General features: G+C 39.5%; 1 protein-coding gene across 3 annotated transcripts in view; it reads right to left on the bottom strand.

Annotated features, from left to right (window-relative positions):
• Positions 1-4551: 4551 nt before the first annotated feature.
• The window catches only part of LOC148862101 (heat shock protein 70 (Hsp 70) family protein), a 48533-nt gene continuing 34030 nt past the window's right edge, over positions 4552-19054 (bottom strand). Inside the window, exons 11-15 of one of the 3 annotated variants that reach the window (XM_088985354.1) lie at positions 16284-16340; positions 16097-16158; positions 5277-5349; positions 4962-5175; positions 4552-4743 (exon numbers count right to left, since the gene is read on the bottom strand). In XM_088985354.1, the coding sequence (XP_088841480.1) occupies positions 4969-5175; positions 5277-5349; positions 16097-16158; positions 16284-16340 (399 nt within the window). In that variant the 3' untranslated portion in view covers positions 4552-4743; positions 4962-4968. Of the gene's footprint in view, positions 5176-5276; positions 5350-16096; positions 16159-16283; positions 16341-19054 lie in introns of all 3 variants that reach the window. The other 2 variants (XM_088985355.1, XM_088985352.1) reach the window with 2 other exon arrangements.

Raw genomic sequence — 19054 nt, 5'->3', positions numbered from 1 at the left:
AATATGTCATATGTTTTTCTATGTTGACTTTACAAGCCATTGTTCCTTTCTTTCCTTTCTTTCCTCTCATAGTATAAAGCATCTCATGTGCTATCAGAATATTATCATTGATTTGTTTGCCTAGGATGAAAGCACTTTGATATGATGACATCAAATCTCCTAGAAAGGGTTTGATTCTATTTACTAGAATTTTTGTAATAACTTTATAAATTACATTGCACAAACTTATGGGCCTGTAGTTATTAACGATTTATGGATTTTCAGATTTTGGGATAAGAGCAATAAAAGTTTTATTGAGGATTGGGCATAATTTCCTAGAGTGGAAGAAAGCTCTAACTACCCCACAAAATGAATCCTTAATTATGTCCCAAAAATTTTTTAAAAACAAGGCATTTAAGCCATTCGGGCTAGGAGCCTGAAGATCCCCAATGGATTGAAGAGCCTTATAAATTTCAAGATCTGAAACATCCTTAATGATCTTCTCATTTTGTTCATTGGTGATAGTCATGTCTATGTCTGAGATGAAATCACTAATTCCAATGGTTCCTTCTAAATGGAATCTTTGTTTAAATATTCCATAGAAATGATTTGTAATGCTCTCTTGATCCTCTAATTTATCTCCTATTCCAGTTTTTATAAAAGTGATCCTATTCTTGGCTCTCCTTATAGTGGCGGTTAAATGAAAGAATTTATTATTTATATCACCATGATTAATCCAATTAATTCTTGACTTTTGTGCCCAGTAAATTTCCTCTTTCAATAATAACATATTAAGTTGCTTTTGTAGAGCTCTTTCTAGATTAGTTTTGGCTCTCCCTTTTCCTTCAAACCAAACATAGCCTAAGGTTTTGGGGCTGCCTACATTCAACAGCCTGCCCTGTCCACTCCATGTGACACATTAGTCCATACAGCAATGCCTTCGGCACCATTAGTGTTAGCATGGAGTTTTTATGGACAAACGTATTATGGAGGGAGAACCCAGTGAGTGGCACAAATTGTCGAATGTAAACAGCCAAAATATCGCCTCAGCTTTAATCTTTTTGAATAGATTATCCAAAGCGTTAGCTTTAAAGCAGCTAAACTAACTTAGTTGAATATTCATGTCATCCCTCCCAAACAGGCCAGTAAATCATTCCTTCAGCCTCTTTGAATCAAACAAAATTGTGACCATTTAAGGATGGCTATGGGGACTGCCGAGCAGACTTGGTCCAAAGTTCAACCACATATATATGGCTGGTCTTGAGTCAATTTTCCAGGTAAGAGAAGTGCTTTTCTAATTTGCTTACCCACACTTCCCCATTTTACTATACAATAGAATGTGACAACATGGGTTAGTTTAATCTAAAGGTATACTGCAGTACATGTTGACCTTAATTGCATGCTGACTAAAGACATGAATTGACCTCAACTGTTTGCTGACTGTAAGGGCCCAACTAGGCACCTGCATGAACAAACCATTCTTTGCTTTAAATTCGGTTAATAACCCTGTTATAGATGGAAGAATCACTGTGTCGGTTTTACCTCACCAAATCCATTATATTGGTTTTGGTTCTATGGTTTGTGACTTAATCAATAATTGGACTGCGACCAGTTCATCTTCTGAACCGATTAAGACCTAAATCGATTATATAGTTGACACTATATAAATTTATTTTTCTATAAAAATTGAATTTTATTAGTGAAACAAAATTTTTTCCTAATAGGCTAGGCTTGGCCGTTGATGTTGTCTGATCCGAATTGTAGTCCAAATGGACACGTAAAAGAGTCGAGGTGGTGCACCTAATAGATATGCAAACAAAGGAAGGTCAGAGGCCCGTAGATGAGGTCCTTGAAAAATGTACTCCGACACTCAAATTAATAGAGAGTGATTAGATCAGTTGGACGGAGCTGTTGAGGGCTAATTGGTCCAAATTGAGGAAAAGGTGTGAGAGACTGTCTGCTCAGATATGCTCTCCTCACAGGGTTCAAGGGAAGAGACTGTCTGCAGAGGTCTTTAGAAGGCTCTGCCTTTTTTGGCGGGGGCGTCTATCCATAAGAGATCGCACTTATTCTTATCCATGAGGGGTTATGCTTCCTCCAAGGTTTTCACTGTTGGAATTGTATGCCCCCTCGGTAGTCGGTAGGCAATGCATTAATCTGTTAACGTGATCCAAAGACGTCGATTGGTACCAGACCACAGAGGCATCCACATGGCGACTTCAATCGGCTAAGGCACGACCCTAACAATAATTGGGCATTAAAAATAGGACATCTTTAGTAGGAAAAGGAATCTCATTTCCTTTCCTTTTATTCATGGTCATTAGCATCTCATTGATCATGCTTATTACAGAACGGGGTGGGGTAATTAATGTTTCCCAAATAGGAGAGCCTACTGGGCTGACCACATACCCAAGCGGAGATGTTGGGCTGAACTTGTCAATTGATAGCAAGATGTTTGAAACAATCAACCAAACATATGGAGCACATTTGTCACCACCTACTGTGCAGATCATTTGATTCTTCTGTTTTTAACGTTGTGCTTGGTTTGAAAGAAAGAGAAAGGAAGAGAAATTGAATAGACTCGTTAACAACTCCACCCATCAAACCCGACAAGACACACCTGTGCTAGGCTTGCAACTCTGAATGCTTTTTCCTGGTTTCACTGTAAATCGATTCTTAAAACGATTCCTAATCCAATGATGCTATCATAATTGAAGGAAATTGTCTTGTATTAAATTGAATGTTTTTTGTGAAAAGAAAGAAGATGCATGACTAAATTGATATGTGAACTTATAGATAATTGTCTTGTATTAAATCGATTCTTTACCTGTTAAATGATTCTTTGGAGACTTTTGGAGTGTTGGAACCATAGGTAATGCCTAAGGCTGATGTGTTTTAGAAAAATTAAAATTAAAGTTAGGTTAGATAGAAGATATTTAACTATGGGTTCTAGAAAAATTAAAATTAGGTTGGCTAGAAATTCTTTACTTTCTATCTTTGCAGACTTTTGGAGGCTGGTACCACGTTATTGGTGTCTGATTCATCCCAACTATCAGCAATCGTTGAACTATGCTCTAACTAGGGAATTTGGTCCAATCTGATCCAGTTCAATGTGAATCCATTGCAAATGGATCAGGTCCAATCCAAATCTATTGAATATTTTGGACCATTTCGGACCGGTCCAATTCAATATCTGGACCATCCAACCTGTTCAAATTCGTTTTAATTTAGATTGATTCCAACCCAAACCTAGTCCATTGAAACCTAAATTCTCATCTTCTATCAATGGACCAGATATTGACTCAATCCAATCTAATCCAATATAAATCCATTATGCTTAGTTTGGAAGGAGTACAAATGCAAATATGTAGAATTCAAAACCTTATATTTTGTATTATTTTCTATGTATTTGCACTGTACATATTTGCATTTGTACCCTTTCCAAACTGAGCCTTTCGGATGAACCAGGTCCAGTCCAATCCAATAAACACTTTGGACCATTAAGTCTGGATTGGTCCAATTCAATGTCTTGTTGGCCCATCCAATCTGTCTAAATTGGTTTTGGTTTGGATGGATCCAACCCAAAACTGGTCCATTAACACCCCTAGTTCTAACCATAAATGGCATTTGATTCGTTGATCATCCTACCTGACCAACAATTTGAACTGTACTCTGACTACTCTCCAACACTAAGAATGATGAATGTAACAAGGTATCTACGAGAGACAATTCAACTAGGACAGAATTATTGGCCGTGGCTTTTGTCGTACAGAAAGCAACGGAGATAGGAGTGAAATCACAAAAAATAAAAAAAACAAAAAAAGGCTTTCATGGGCATACAATTAAAAGTTAATTGGATTCCAAGAGAAGCAAATAGTTTGACTGATTAGTTAGCAAAATAAGGGGAGAAATGCTTTTGGGCTCAATTGTAACTCAAATGGGGGGAGATATTAGCAGGGATTGTTCTCTCAAGGGTTGCATTGCATGTATTTTATAAATACGAGGATACCATACAATGGGGTCCCCGTGGTTACCCAAATGCTGTATTCTTTTATCCTTTAATGAAAATTTCTGTAGCTGTTGCTGATAAAAAAATTGGAGTCATTGAACAATTAGGAAAAGATTTGTTGGAACCAAAGAAATCCTACATATTTTGCACTCACATCAAAGAGGGACAAATGACCAAATAAGGGTATTTCAGTCACAAAAAAAGTCAAATAAAAAAATATCTTCAAAGGGCTAACGGCATAGATCTGTTAACTTATTTTTCATATATTTTCAATTTATACCATTCATGGTTCAAGATGTTGATTAAATCTGACTCGACTATGAGTATCTAAGGTCAAATCTGTTATTTACCAAGTACCAAAAATACCAGCTCCACTTTGGTTGCACTTACACAGCATTTGTCACAGTAACCAGTTTCTAGTAGATCCAGGTATGCACCATCTCAGGTTATTTTATTTTATTTCTTGGTAAAGCTAACAAATAATTGTAAACAACTACTTAATTTCTGATCTAATCTACAAAATCTGGCAAGGCAAAATGTTGCACAATTTCACAGGGGGAAGATAAAAGAAAGCATGTATCTAATACCAAAATGTTTAAGACAAATATCCAGACCCAATGATACATCATACAAGTGAGAATCAGAGAAAATAAACCTTGATATCAACCATTGAGGTAACTTCACTTTCAACTCAATGCAGGTTTATGTACCCCCAAAAAGCGCGGGGTTTTAATGAAGCATCGTAACCAACTGCACTGAGAAAAAAGTAGATTTCAGTTTCTATTCATCAAGTCCTTCAGGGCTTCAATGATGGCAAGCCATGGGCCTCAAGGACCTTTTGTCATAAAAGCAAAAGGCTACCATAATTCTACTGTTTCCAAAATTGCTGGGTTGCAGAAGCGACCACCATGATCTCACGTATATCTTTTTCTACTACCAATAGTGAAGAGAGAAGAATTGCTTGCATAAGTACCAGTTTATCACAGCTCATCATGGGCCTCAGTTTCGGACTCAACTTTGTCGTTTGATGATTGAGCAGTATCTCCTGTGGATTGGTCTGTCTGAGAGGATGTCTCCTCTGATGTTGAGTTTGAGGTGCTTGTGTTCTTTTCCTTGCTATCAGCTTCATTCTTGAGAGGCTTCTCAACTTTTGGCTTCGGTTTAGGAATTTTGTTAATGCTGGCAACCTGTATACAAGTTTCACCAATTGGTATAGTTTAATACAACTTAGAGAGAGAATTTGCAATTTATGTTTTGCTTTCTTTTTATAAGAAAGGATTGTCCATACCTTGTCCTGGAGGCCAATAACCTTGTCATAGACTTCTGATGATGTGAACGCCGGTGTGTTAAATCCAGAAATTCTGTAAGAAGAACCCGATTAGAAAAAATGTACATCTAGACAGTTTATCGTCATTTACAAGCACCGACTAAAATGTTGTATGCAATGCCGTTGAGAAGTATGTAATTGTAAGCAAATCAAACACCAAGGAGAAAATAAAACACAAGTTTAACTAGACTAAATTATATATGAACAGTTTATTGTCCTCCACAAGGACTGAGTAATGGAATTACAATGCTGGTGCAAAGTATGCAATTTCACAAGCAAGACGATTGTCACCGCCATTTTGCTTGTAATGCAATCACATGAACAACTTAGGTTCTCTTTATTTTCTCTTGTTGTTAATTGCCAACAACAGTAGATACAATAACTTGTATCTCTAATAAAAAAAGATACAAATAATGACACATCTTTCTAATTAGCCAAATGTAGAACTAGCTTTAAATACCAAAAACTGTAGGTAAAAGAACAATCTTTGAGAATGACCTCATACATTTTATGATGTAGTCTGCCATAGAATAGAGTCAGAAGAAGGAAGAAAGTAGGCAGCACCCTAAACTCTTATTTGAATAGGACAAATCATAAAAATAAGTATAATGACAAGAATATCCTTATGTCAAGTATAAGACAAATTAACATACTCCCTCTAGTTGGGCTGTATATATCATGCATTCACAACTTTTTACACAACCCACTATGGTGCAGATGGCAGAGCAAACATACTTTTCGTATAGAAATCAACTAATTGATCTCTAGAGCTAACAAATGGAGAACATATTTTACCCTTCTCAACTTTCTCATAGAAAAAGTGCTTATCAACTTCAATATATTTTGTCCTATTATGCTGAATAAGCAATGCTTAGCTTAGTTTTCACAATATAAAGAATAGAATCTGTCATAGGAAAACCCAACTCAGTTAATAGGTTTCTCAACCACACCAGGTCCTATAGCCTATACTCAACTTCACTAGATTTGGCTAGGGGTTTAGCTCATATTTGAAACCAAACCAATCCTATCAGTTTTTTAAAAATTCAAACCAAAACTGAACTGAATCAATCGGTTAACAGGTTGACTGGTTCATTTTTCATTTTTATAATATATATTACAAATATGAAGGCAGTAAAAAGGATCCTAAGGTACCTCAAGATGTACCTTAGAAAGAGGTAATTGTTTAAAAATTATAAAAAAAATGATGTGGAGGCTTATACTGATGCCGATTGGGTTGGTTCCCCTAGGGATAGGAGATCCACATCAGGATATTACACCTTTGTAGGTGGGAATCTAGTCAACTTGGAGAAGAAACAAACGGTACTGGACTAAGAATAGGGCCATGGCTCACGGTGTTGCTGAAATAGTTTCGCTTAAAATTCTCTTAAGTGAATTGGGAAATGTATCACTGGACCCTTTAAGTAGTATTGTGACAATCAAGCTGCAACCAACGTTGCAAATAATCCTGTTTAGCACAATGGAACAAAACATATTGAAATTGACAGACTTTTTTTTTTTATCAATAAATTGATAGACACTTCGTGAGGGAAAAGATTGTCTTTGGAGATTTGTGTATACATGCCTTCTGCAAGACAATTAGCAGATGTGTTCACCAAGGGACTCACTAAATCGAGATTTCAAGAGCTTATGTGCAAGCTAAGCATGAAAGAAATCTATGCTCAGCTTGAGGGGGAGTGCTGTGGGTCTTAACCATATGGAGTCATTCATGTACTTGTTTTGTTTGGGTGTAATGGGCCTAGGCTTATGTTTGTCTTTTATGTTTTGTTCTTATGTATTTTTGCTGCCACCTAAGCAGGGACATACTTGTCTATGCATGTATTATTGTAAAACCCTCATTTATATATCAAGGGGCTGGAAGAGAGTATTGCCGCCCATTCTTTCTTTCAAACTCCTATAGAAAGGCATGGATGATGATGATTCTTGCTAACCAACCCACCTATTTATCAGAATCCCGATGTAATGCTAAAAACTTGAGAAGATTATGAGAGACCTTTTGTGAGAGCAGGGTGACACTGGTAAAGATCACTTGATTAAGTGGTACTTAGTGTGTAGGAGTAAGGTGGGTTAAGGATGGGGTGATGTAGGACAGGTAGTCCTATGGGAGCTAGGTGAACTGGAAGTTTAAAAGAATGACTCAATAAGCTGAATTTCAGCTTTAGTAAAGTTTCCTGAAGCTATCTAAGCATTACAACTTCACCTATTAAGACTTTCTAGGTTAGATTCAACAATTGTTTGTTTCTCATTGAACCAATGAAATTTTTGAGAACCAATAATGTAGGTCTAAGAATGGAATTTTCCTGTGAGGTTGAGAATAGACTTCCAGCCCATTTGGTTTGCAGGAATAGGGGTCTGGAATTCCAATTCCAACTGTTTGGATGGGCGGAATCAGAATGGCATTCCCATTCCTGGTGGAATAGCATTCCCCCATTTGAGGGAATGGCCATTCCCTCCCCCTCGGGAATGAAATCCCATTCCAGCTGATCCCAATTCCTATCTGAACCAAACAGACTATAGGAATAGACCATTCTGATTCCAATTCTGAGGGATTGTGATTCCAATTTCGATTCTGGCTATGAACCAAAGGGACCCTGAGATATTGAGATGCAAGGGGCAATTTAACTTTAAAAGTCTTTTTTTTTTTTTCTTTTTTAATCAATAACTGTGGATTGAATTAATATTAAAAATATGAGAAAATTACAGGGCAAGGGGGCTAAACAATCTTAGCTCCCAAGAACAACCATTAAGCATCAAAAGAACAAAAATTACAAGACAGCCCAAAAAATAGAATGTCTGTTCACCCCTTGTCTAGCTAGACCATCTGCCAAAGAGTTCGCACTTCTTTTTACCCATTTGTATTCGATTTCCATGTCCATAGTCAGCCACTTGAATTTCCTCTTTTCATTACTGTAATTCCAAGTCTAAGACTATCCTTTTTCAGCCGGTTTACCACCACTTCAGAATCTCCTTCTATGATCAACTTGTTAATATGCATATCTTTGATTCTTTGTACCCCTTCAAGAGCTGCAAGAATCTCAGCTCTCAAAGAATCTCCCACCCCAACTGGTCCAGAATACATAGCTAACAGCTTCCCTTGTTCATCTCTTATTACTCCTATTCCGGAAGGCCCTGGATTGCCCAAGCTGCTGCCATCAAAGTTCAGTTTAACAAAGTCATGGGAAGGGGGGATCCAACAAACATTTGAGGCCTTCCTCATTGGAACAAATTCTGCTATCACCTTCCACTTTCTTTGCAGTTCATCAACTGAGAATTCTGCGAACAGAGCCAAGGTTTTCAGAGGCTTCCCAACAAAAACCCCCAACCTTAGGAGGTAAGGATGACACCACACCTCTTTAACAGGGAAAGACAAGCCTGTAGAAGAAGAATGTGTGAGAGCGCTAAAGAAAGAGGCACAAGTGAAAGAACCAGAGGGGGTGAGAGTCCAAATTCTACTATATGCCTTTGTTGGCTCTAGGAACACCCCTTCAAGAATGGATAACAGTGATGGGATACCATCAAGCTCTGTGTCCCTGATATCTCTTCGCAGGCCCAAATTCCAGCCAACCCCAGAAATAGAATTAGAAGGAACAATGGATGAAGACACCGGTTCATTTTTAAAAGTGGAAAGGGCAAAAAGGCTTGGGAATTGGTCTTTTAGGGAGGAGTCCCCAATCCAAACATGTTCCCAAAAATTAACGAGATTGCCTGAGTGCAAGTCATACCTGATCTATGGAGAGAACAATGGTAGAATAGCTTGAATAGTTTTCCAAGGAGATGCTCTTGTACTCCTTGCCAGAATCCCAGAGTCCCATCCATTTGCTGCAACCCCATGAATACTTTCCACTATCTTCACCCAAAGTTTGTCCTTCTCCAATGAGAATCTCCAAAGCCATTTCCCCAGAAGAGCCAAGTTCCTATTCCTTAAATTCCTGATACCCAAACCTCCCTCCCTCATACTCCTATAAACCATCTCCCACCCCACCCTATGGTCCTTCTTCTCCTCCCTCAGCTCCCAGAGAAAGTCTCTCATTATTTTTTCTAATCTACTAGCCACCTTTGTTGGAATCTTGAAGATTGACAAAAGTAAATAGGAAGGTTAGCTAAATTAGATCTGATTAGAGTGGTTCTCCCTCCAAGAGACAAATAGTTTTTCTTCCAAGTTGCTAATTTCTTTTCAAACCTCTCCACAACCGGAACCCAAAGCTCACCTTTTTGAGGGTTATCACCCAATGGCAAACCAAGGTAATTAAGGGGCCAGTTTGCTATTGCACATTCTAATAAGTTTGCAGCCTTAGAAATCTCCCCCTTGCCCATATTTACCCCAACTATACAACTCTTCTCAAAATTCACCTTAAAGGTTTGACATTTGCTCAAAAAGTCGTATAGTGAGCTTCAAGTTTCTAACCTTGTTAGGGTCCCTTGCTTCACAAAAGAGTATGGTGTCATCTACAAATTGCAAATGTGTGAGTGGCACAAGCTCCCTCCCAACTCTCCAACCTCTGATTAAGCCCCTGGAATCTGCTCTATAAATTAGTCTCCCCAGAACTTCAGCTACCAAAGTAAATAAGAAGGGAAAGAGGGGGTCTCCTTGCCTAATCCCTCTCAAGGCTGGGAAGAAATCGACCACTGTCCCATTTACTAGTATGGAGTAATGGTAGTTCCTGATACAACCCAAGATCCATCTGCACCAATTATCCCCAAAACCAAAATTGGTCATCACCTCCATCAAGAAAGACCAATCCACCAAATCATAAGCCTTTTCCAAATCCAATTTACAAATCAACCCTTTTTTCTTGGATCTCTTAAACTCCTCCAAGCTCTCATTTGCTATCAGAATCTGATCTGTGTCTCCCCTTCACAAAGGCTCCTTGATTATCTGCTATAATTGTTGGGAGCACTTTCCTTATTCTGATGGACAATACCTTGGTGATAATCTTAAAAAGGCTGTTGACTAGGCTGATCAGCCTGAAATCCTTTGGGTGACATGCATTCCTCTTCTTAGGAACAAGTGCAATAAAAGTGGAGTTCAGCCCTGGGTTGATCACCCTCTAGAGTGGAATTAATCAAACACAATCCATAGATCTTTCTTTAATATCTCCCAGCAATCTTGATAAAAAGCCATCGTAAAACCATTTGGGCCTGGTGCCTTTGATCTATCCATAGAGAACACTGCCTCCCTTATCTCTTCCACTTCAAATTTCCTTTCCAACCAATCGTTATCATCTATCTGCAAAGTTGGCCATTCCATACCCTCAATCCACACCCTATTATTTAGGGGTTTTCTAAAGATAGACCTAAAGTGATTTGCAAAAGCCCCTGCTATTTCTCTTTGGGTGGATATTGTAACCCCTTCTTCAATCTCCAGACTTGATACAAAATTCCTTCTTCTTCTTCCACTTGCCATCGCATGAAAAATTTTGGTATTTCTATCCCCCTCCTTCAGCCATTTACACCTTGATTTTTGTCTCCAACTTATTTCCTCCTGAAGAAGATAATCCTCTAACTGTTTACGCAAATTCCATCTTATCTCCTTATCTTCTTCTGTAAGACAACCCCTTTCTTCCTTGCCATCCAGGTCCTCAATTTGTACAGTCACTATTCGCTTTCTTTCCTCTAATCTCCCAAACTCTAATAGATTCCACTCCTTGATTTTGCCTTTCAAATATTGGAGCTTCTTATGAAACCTCATTCCACTCCATTTCACTGTTGGATTGCTTTCTAGCCACCACTCTTTGACTTTCTTTATGAACCCCAGGTGTCCTAGCCACATGTTTTCAAACCTAAAGGGAGCAGGACCAACACTTCTCACTTCCTCCCTACAGATTACAATAGGCTAATGGTCTGAAGTCACCCTTGGATATGCTCTAGAGTTTAGATTTCCCCAATGTTCTTCCCAATCATTTGAGAAGAGAAATCTATCCAGCTTAGAGCAAATCAGGTTCACTTGGAGATTGGACCAAGTAAAACAGTTGTGTGATAGTGGGATCTCTTTAAGCTCGTAAACATCCACAAACTGATTGAATTTCCTCATACTCAAGGTCGATCTCCGCCTTGGACTATTTGTCTCTTCCAGGAATCTTATAACATTAAAGTCACCTCCAAGACACCAAGGCCCTTCCCATAGTCCCCTTATATCGACCAGTTCTTCCCACAACTTCCCTCTCTCTCTGTAATCATTTGGACCATATACATTGGTAATCACCCATTCAAACCCATCCTCCACTTGTTTAAACTTCAAGGAAATTGAAAATTGTCCTATTAACTCTTCCCGACCTATGAGTACTTCATTCTTCCACATTGTGACAACACCCCCCACAGTCCCCCAAGAAGGTAGAGCCGCCAAGCTAATCCCCCTGCCTCTCCAAACACTCCTTGCCCACCTAATGCCAAAATCTGCTCTCTTGGTCTCTCCTGCAAAAGTACCACATCTGGGTCTGTTTTCTTGATGGCCTCTTTTCTTACTGCTCTCTTCCTAGCACTTCCCAAACCTCTGACACTCCAGCTTAAGATCCTCATCTAACTATCTTCTTTCCCCTTAGACCCTCCTACCCTCAATTATTCCTCTTCCTTCTCCTTTAACCTTCAAACTTCTATCTCCTCCCACCTCCTTTAGCAGCCTTTCAGCCTCACTCACTCTTCTCCTTTTAGATTTTGCTTCTTCTTTCTTTGTTTTCAAAAATACTTTGAGAGCATTTGGATCTTTCAATTTGCACCCCGGTTTTTGTACAAAACCCGCCACAGAATCCTCACTAATTACATCTCTTACACTTGAATTTCTACTTCCCTCCCCTGTTGTTGTCTCCCCCCTTCTATCTCCTTCCTCCTCAGAACCCTCTACTCTAACTCCCTCTGGTCCTTTCTTTTAACTGTTTTCCACCACTGCTTCATTTAATAGACACTCTAGGATTTCCAAGATTCTTTTCTTTTTTTTCTGTTTCTCCTTCATTCCCTACTTGTCTCTCCTAACCCTCCTTGTCACTTCTATTTTCTCTCACCCCATCCCCTCCTTCAAGGGCTGCAACATCTGGGTTGGGATCTATATTTGGCACGAAAGTCAAAAAGCAACAGTTAGTATCACAAAACGAAAGGACACGATTACCTAGGTTGTGGTGGGAAAGATGGGGAGTGTTGGAGTTGGATACAAAAACGGTCTGGCCTTGATAAGGAATGTGGGTTCCATCTGGTTCCAAGGCTCGGTTCTGATTAGTTAGACTTTCTGTCACCTCTGTTAAATAGAGATCACAACTCTTACCCACCTATTTATGCCTCCCCACTGTGTCCCCATATTGCTTTTGAGAAGTCTCGAGGGATCCTTTACAAAAAACCTATTCAGCAAGGAGATTTTGAGATGGAGCTTCTGAGTGTGAGTTAGAGTTTCCACCCCCAGAGTTCAAAATGTGTTCAGCGACAACAATGTACGGCTCTTCCTCAGCACAGTGAGACGTTACCGCACCTGGTCTTTGTGAGAACAATGTATCCAGATCAAAATTTGTAGCAGCTTCTTCCTCTGAAAACTTCACACCCAAAACACTGCCTAAACTGGACTGGCTATCCGAAACTTCTTCCACGTCTTCTTCCTCCATTTCGCAGTCCACCCAGCCCTCGTCAAAACCATCCTTTTCCTCGAGATGAGCTCGATCGTACCTGGGGTTTGGTCTGTCTTGTGATGTTCGTCCCTCCCTGGGTGTTTCAGGAACTGCGTGAGGCACCCACCGAAGAGTACTTGAGCTTCGCTCTGACTGCCTGAGATCACCTACAACGTCCCCGTCCAAAATTTTCAAAGAAGAAGAAGATAGACGATGATTATCGTCTATAGTCCCCAACTGTCTCCCCCGATCCACATGCTCACTTAAACAATAACGTGGGTAGGGATTCCCCCTTCTGGCTGAGCTGATCGGTCCACCCATTGGTTCAAATGACCCAGCCTGCAAAAATCTCCCTTAACCACGTCAGTGAAGGTGTCTTGTCCCTTTGAGTTACCAGCTAATTCAAAAAATTTTGAATTTATTTCTTTTAATAGATTTCGTGGCTTTTGGTTCTCTCCCACCAACTTTTCAGCTTCCCTTCTAAGGTGGCCCCTATGTTCAGTCTTACCCTCTAGTAGACCTGTTCATGGGCCAGGCTTTTACTCTTCACTAACAGAAATATATTAGGCCCGAGCCTGAGCTCGGCCTGACCAACGGGCCTACAACTTGGGCCCGAGCCCAAAGCTCGACCTAATAAAAAAAATTAGAAATTTTCCCTATTCAATAATCAATATAAATCAGAATTTATTTACATTAAAAAAAGTATAAATTCAAAATTTATTTATATTAAAAAAAGAATATAAAAAATGGAAAGAGGATGTGGAGAATAAGAATTCGGTTGGAAAAAGAAGGGTATTCAACTAGGGCTTTTAGGTTTAGTAATAGGTTGGGCCGGGCCATTTTGGCAAATTTCGAGCCCGGCTCGAATTTATTGTGGGCCGGGCTTTTTGGCCCGAGGTTAAGTCCGCGGGCCTATATACCTGTTCAAGCCCGTCCGAGGGCCAGGCCAGGCCAGGCCGGGCCATCGGGCCACCTGGCCCATGAACAGGTCTACCCTCCAATTGTAGGCCTCTAGTAGTCCAACCCTCCACGTTAGCATTGTCTTCTACCTTGGGTCTTCATCTCCACAGCTCTGCCTCCACCTCTGAAACCAACCATACTTTAAACCATGTACCTTCAGCAAAAACCTCTATTGTTCTTGGGAGCGATTCCGGTCTCACCCTGACCATCCTAACCACAGCGGCACGAAAGTCTTGCAGATGGACTTCCTCCATTTCTCCACCTAGCAGCTTCACAATATTTCCCAGATTTGCTTCACTCCAGAGATGGAAGGGAAGACCTACCAATTTGAGCAAGAAACTTCCATAGACATGTTCCATCTCATTACACAACAATTTCCAGTTTTGAATCTGAATCAAACCTTCTTCACATTCAAAAGATGTAAATCCCTTGATTTTTTCATCGCCAATTCTCAACACTGCCTTCCTATCTGAGAATGGTTTCAGAGCAACCTCGGACTCCAGCTTCAAGTTGTGCACCACTGGGTTTAGGGCCTTCCTCCAATCTTGTATTGCTTTGCTCGCTGAGATCACCATTCTCCACTCCCAGTCTTCTTTCTCACCCTCAAACCACAGCTTCACCCCTGTATTAGAGCTCGAAATAAGTTCACCGTCACTGCATGAGCTCTTCAACGGCTTCTCCAGGCTTTTAATGGGTGCTGAACTTTGTTCTTGCTCCAACACCACATCGACAGAGACAAGAAACTGTTGCAACCCCTACGCAAAGGCCATCCAACCTTGTTTCTTCTTCCCTTCCAGTAAACAAAGCAATTGTCTTCTTGCGTTGAAATATTCTGTGACCATGATGAACCAGCCTTTACCATTGCATCTCAGTTCCACTTCGTACCTCTTCTTTCTCAATTCAAAGACATTTTTCCATCCTATTGTCCTAACCGATTGTATAACACCATCAATAAAGCCCTTTAACCATGGCATTGCTTCCTCAAACAATAGTATCGTGGCCTTCCTATCCTCCCTAATTTTTAACAGGTCCTTTCCTCTGGCCCTTCCGCTCTCAAATAAAAATTTCTTCGCTTCAATAATCAGTTCAGACTTCCATCTACTCACAAAATGAAAAACTACTCCACTTCGGCTTCCCATCAGTTCAGTCTTTAGTTCCAATCCACTTCTCCACCAAATGAAAAACTTAATTTAACTTTAAAAGGTTCTTAGTAGTTTAGGACCAAAAGGCTGAAAGTCCTCGTTTTGTTAATATACTAAAATCCTAATAACTAGGGCTTTGGTCGCAATTTGGGTTGAAACATAGCAGGATGAATTATAATGAAAAATAATAAGTGAGGTATAATTTAAAATGGATATGAACTAATCTTGTACAAAAAAGACCAAGAAAAGTTGAACTCAAAACTAAGGAAATTGAATGAGAAACTTACTCAAGTCTACAAGGTCCTAAGGAGTGAACTGAAGTCTTGTTAACATCTACAATAGATGCTAACAAGAAGATCTTGATTATTGAATTTATAACAGAGAGTTAGAAGGGAAGAGAATATATAAAAATGAGAGAAAATAGAGAAAATAGGGGTTTACGTTTAGAAGAAACATACAAGGAAACTTTCACCTCTTGAAACTTGAAAGTAACTCTGTCAATTAATTTTCTATCCAAAAAATGGCTTACAATGTGTATTTACAAATAATAGGGCCCATGTTGTTCACAAAAGTACAGAATTGCCACTGTGTCAAGCTCGAGCCCAAAGAAACATTATACCTATTAAACAGTAGTCATGCATGCAAGATACTGGAGACATATCTTACATTAACTTGGATAGGCCACTATGAGCAAAGGAAAATTTAGCACTAGCCTACACTTTAGCATAGTCCTTTTGTTTTAAGACAGTAGTTGAGACTTGGGACTTGGGATTTGGGGCCCAGTAAGATCAATATTATACTTGCTCTCTTAATTTCTGAAATTTTATTTTATATATTCTTATATAGCTGTGTCTCCATGTCAGAATGTTTAGGAGTATACATAAAAACAACTCTTGACCCTTGGCCAATTAGTAGTACCTATGCCATGTACCTAGGTTACACCAGAGGACAGGTCCCATTAAATGATTTTGCAGATCTCTATTGCCTCTTTTTGTGAATAATATACTCATCAATGCATCAATAAAATAGTAGCTCATTAACACAGTGATTATAGAAAGAGAGAGGAATAGCATACTTCTGCTGCTCAGCCTCCTTCTCCTCCAACCAACTCTTGACCTTGTCAGCATCGTTCAAAACCTGAAGTACCAGATATCATTCTTGATCTTTATCATGTTTCTTAATCATAAAATATCAATAAAAAGCCCAATACTGATCTATTATAGTCAAAACAAAATAAGTTGAATCAGATGAAATATTGATACCTCATCTATTCTAGCTTTGGGGAGCCAAGACATGTTCTTCTCCCAATCACTTATAATCTGCAAAGATCAAAAAAAAAAAAAAAGTTGGAACTTCCATTACCTGCATCCTTAAATTGATTAGGAAATTGAAACTCATTTTGATAACAGCTGAAGTGGCTAAACTGAATGACTTATAACATTGCCTTTTAGTCAGTGTTGCATGGATATGAACACAGGCGCAGGAATCCGGTACATGTTCAAGAGTCTGACTTGGAAAAATAAGAAAACATGGATTCATGGAAACATCCATGAAAAGTACATACTATTTAAAATAGTTATTAATTTTTGGATTCTAACATTATGAAAAATGTTGCTTAGAATGTCATATCACCCCTTGGCCTTTGACCTATCTAGGGCTACCTCTAGGTGCAAACCCAAAGGAAAGCAGCTTTTGGAACCCAATTGTAGAAAGATGTAAAAAGAAACTGGCTGCTTGGAAGAGAAATTATATCTCTTTGGGATGTAGGATTATTCTGACAAGATCAACATTGGCTAACCTACCCATCTATTTCCTCTCTATTTGTAGGATCCCACCAAGGGAAGAAAAGAAACTGAAAAAAAAAATCATGAGAGATTTCCTTTGGGAGCCAAGAGAGACCAGGATAGATCACTTAGTAAATAGGGAGGTGGTGTGTAGAAGCAAGGAAGAGGGTGATTTAGGTCTTGGGAATGTAAGAAAGAAGAATACAATGCTCTTAGGGAAATGAATATGGAGATGGCCTTAGAAAGGGAAAATTTGTGGGTTGAGATATTGGCTAGCATACATGGGAGATCAGAGAATGGTTGGGATGCTGGTGTATCATGAAGGGCTACCTTGGCAGCACCTTGGAAGGAGATCCATAGTCTCCTCCTCAATTCCTCAAGTATATCAGGTATGATGTTTACTCAGGGAATTTAATTTGTTTAAGGGGGGGACATTTGGTTTGGTAACCGGCTTTTTGTTCCCTGTATTCTATCTCTTTGTATAAAAATGAGGTGATCTCCAATTTTCCTATCCTTCCTTCTTTGCCTTTTGAGTTTTAACTGGGATCTTGAGTTTTGGCGGGGGTTGAGGGATGAGGAGGCTACTTGTCTATCAGAGCTTCTACTTCTCCTTGATAAAGTCTGCTTAGAGCTTTCTAATCTAGATAGAAGAATTTGGAACCCAAGTCCTAAAGGTTTCATTTCTTGTGCATCCTTTTTTAAAGCTCTTTGCCAGTCCCCTTCCTCTTTGTCCTTTCCTTGGAAAGAAATTTGGTTTCAGCCGATTCCCCCTAAAATTAAAGTTTTCTGTTGGGAAGCGGCTCTTGGGAAAATTAACACTTTGGATTCGTTGCAAAAGAAAAGACCTTCTCTGTGTATTTCCCCGAATTGGTGCGCTCTATGTAAATCCGATAATGAATCTTGTTATCACTTACTAATCTCCTGCTCATTTGCTAAAGAAATCTGGAATTGGTTTTCTCTTTGTTTAAGTGCAAGTGGAAAACGCAAATAGAGATTAAAATGATGTTTGATCCATCTACCTATGGTTTACCGAAGAAAAGGAGAAGAATAATGTGGAGGTGCACTAGAGCAGCAGTAATCTGGACATTATGGGAAGAAAGATATACCAGAATCTTCCAAGAGAATGAAAGAAGTAAACAACGAATTATGGAGTGTGTAATGACCATGGTTATACATTGGTTACAAACAATGTACCTATTCAAATCTTTCTCCTTTGATGATATTTGGAGGAATTGGAGCTTGGTAGCCTTTAGTGCAGTGTAGAAAGTTAAAGCAGGGATGGCTTGGACACCTCCAAATGAAGATTGGTTGAAACTAAACTTTGATGGGAGCAGTCAAGGCAACCCAGGTCCATCTGGAATAGGAGGGGCTTTAAGAGACAAGGCACCCAAATGGGAAATGGAGACTCTTTAAAGGCAGAACTATATGCAGCCCAAAAAGCATCCAAATTGCAAAAAAGTTAGGCATGGAGAAATTGGTGATAGAAGGGGACTCCAAGGTGGTGGTGGGTTGGCTAAAAAACCCAGATTCAATGATTTGGCTAACACAATGGGTGGGAAGGGAGGCCAATGCACTGGCTGATTCTCTAGCTAAGCAAGGGGTAACTAGGGACCAGATGTATTGGGTCCATGTGTGAACCTGTTGTATTTCTTTGTTGAAGAGTGACGCTACACTTCACGCCTCCCATTCGAATGCTTGTAACGGCTGTTATCCTTTGCTTCTGTTGAATATTAATTAGTTTTATGATGTTTTTCTGAGTAGATGTTTTATGTTAGTTGTTAGATAGGAGGTGGATAAGGCATTGTAGGAAAGATGGTGTGAAATGCAGTGGGTTGTACACTTTCTCTTCTCCTTACGAAGTGCAATGGGAAGATCAAGGTTAGTGGGATTAGTTGCAACAATGGTGTTAGGGACAGAAACATTATCATCAGAAAACATAACAGGCTTAGGCTCGAGAGGAATACCTGGAACTGTATCTGCTGAATCTAGAGTTTTAGAAGGACTGACAGAGAGTGGTGTGGGTTGAGGATGTGTGGAGTCAACCATCATCTGTGGGCGTTGATATTTCTGTGAGGCTGTCTGTAGTGGCTCAGGTAATGAAACTGGAGGTGCAGGTGCTGGCTAAACTGATGTAGTTGCTAGCTGAACTAATGGAGGCACCACAGAAACAGGAAGAGGAACAGATTGTGAGTTCTCCTCCCCAAAACTCTCCCCCTGAGGAGAACCACTCGAGAAGAAGAATGTGGATT

Source organism: Nelumbo lutea, chromosome 4 (assembly GCF_056320005.1).
Source record: "Nelumbo lutea isolate HS-2025 chromosome 4, American lotus-T2T, whole genome shotgun sequence".
Taxonomy (NCBI): Eukaryota; Viridiplantae; Streptophyta; class Magnoliopsida; order Proteales; family Nelumbonaceae; genus Nelumbo; species Nelumbo lutea.
The sequence above is the reverse complement of the archived record's forward strand: the minus strand, read 5'-3'. Positions and strand labels throughout refer to the sequence as shown.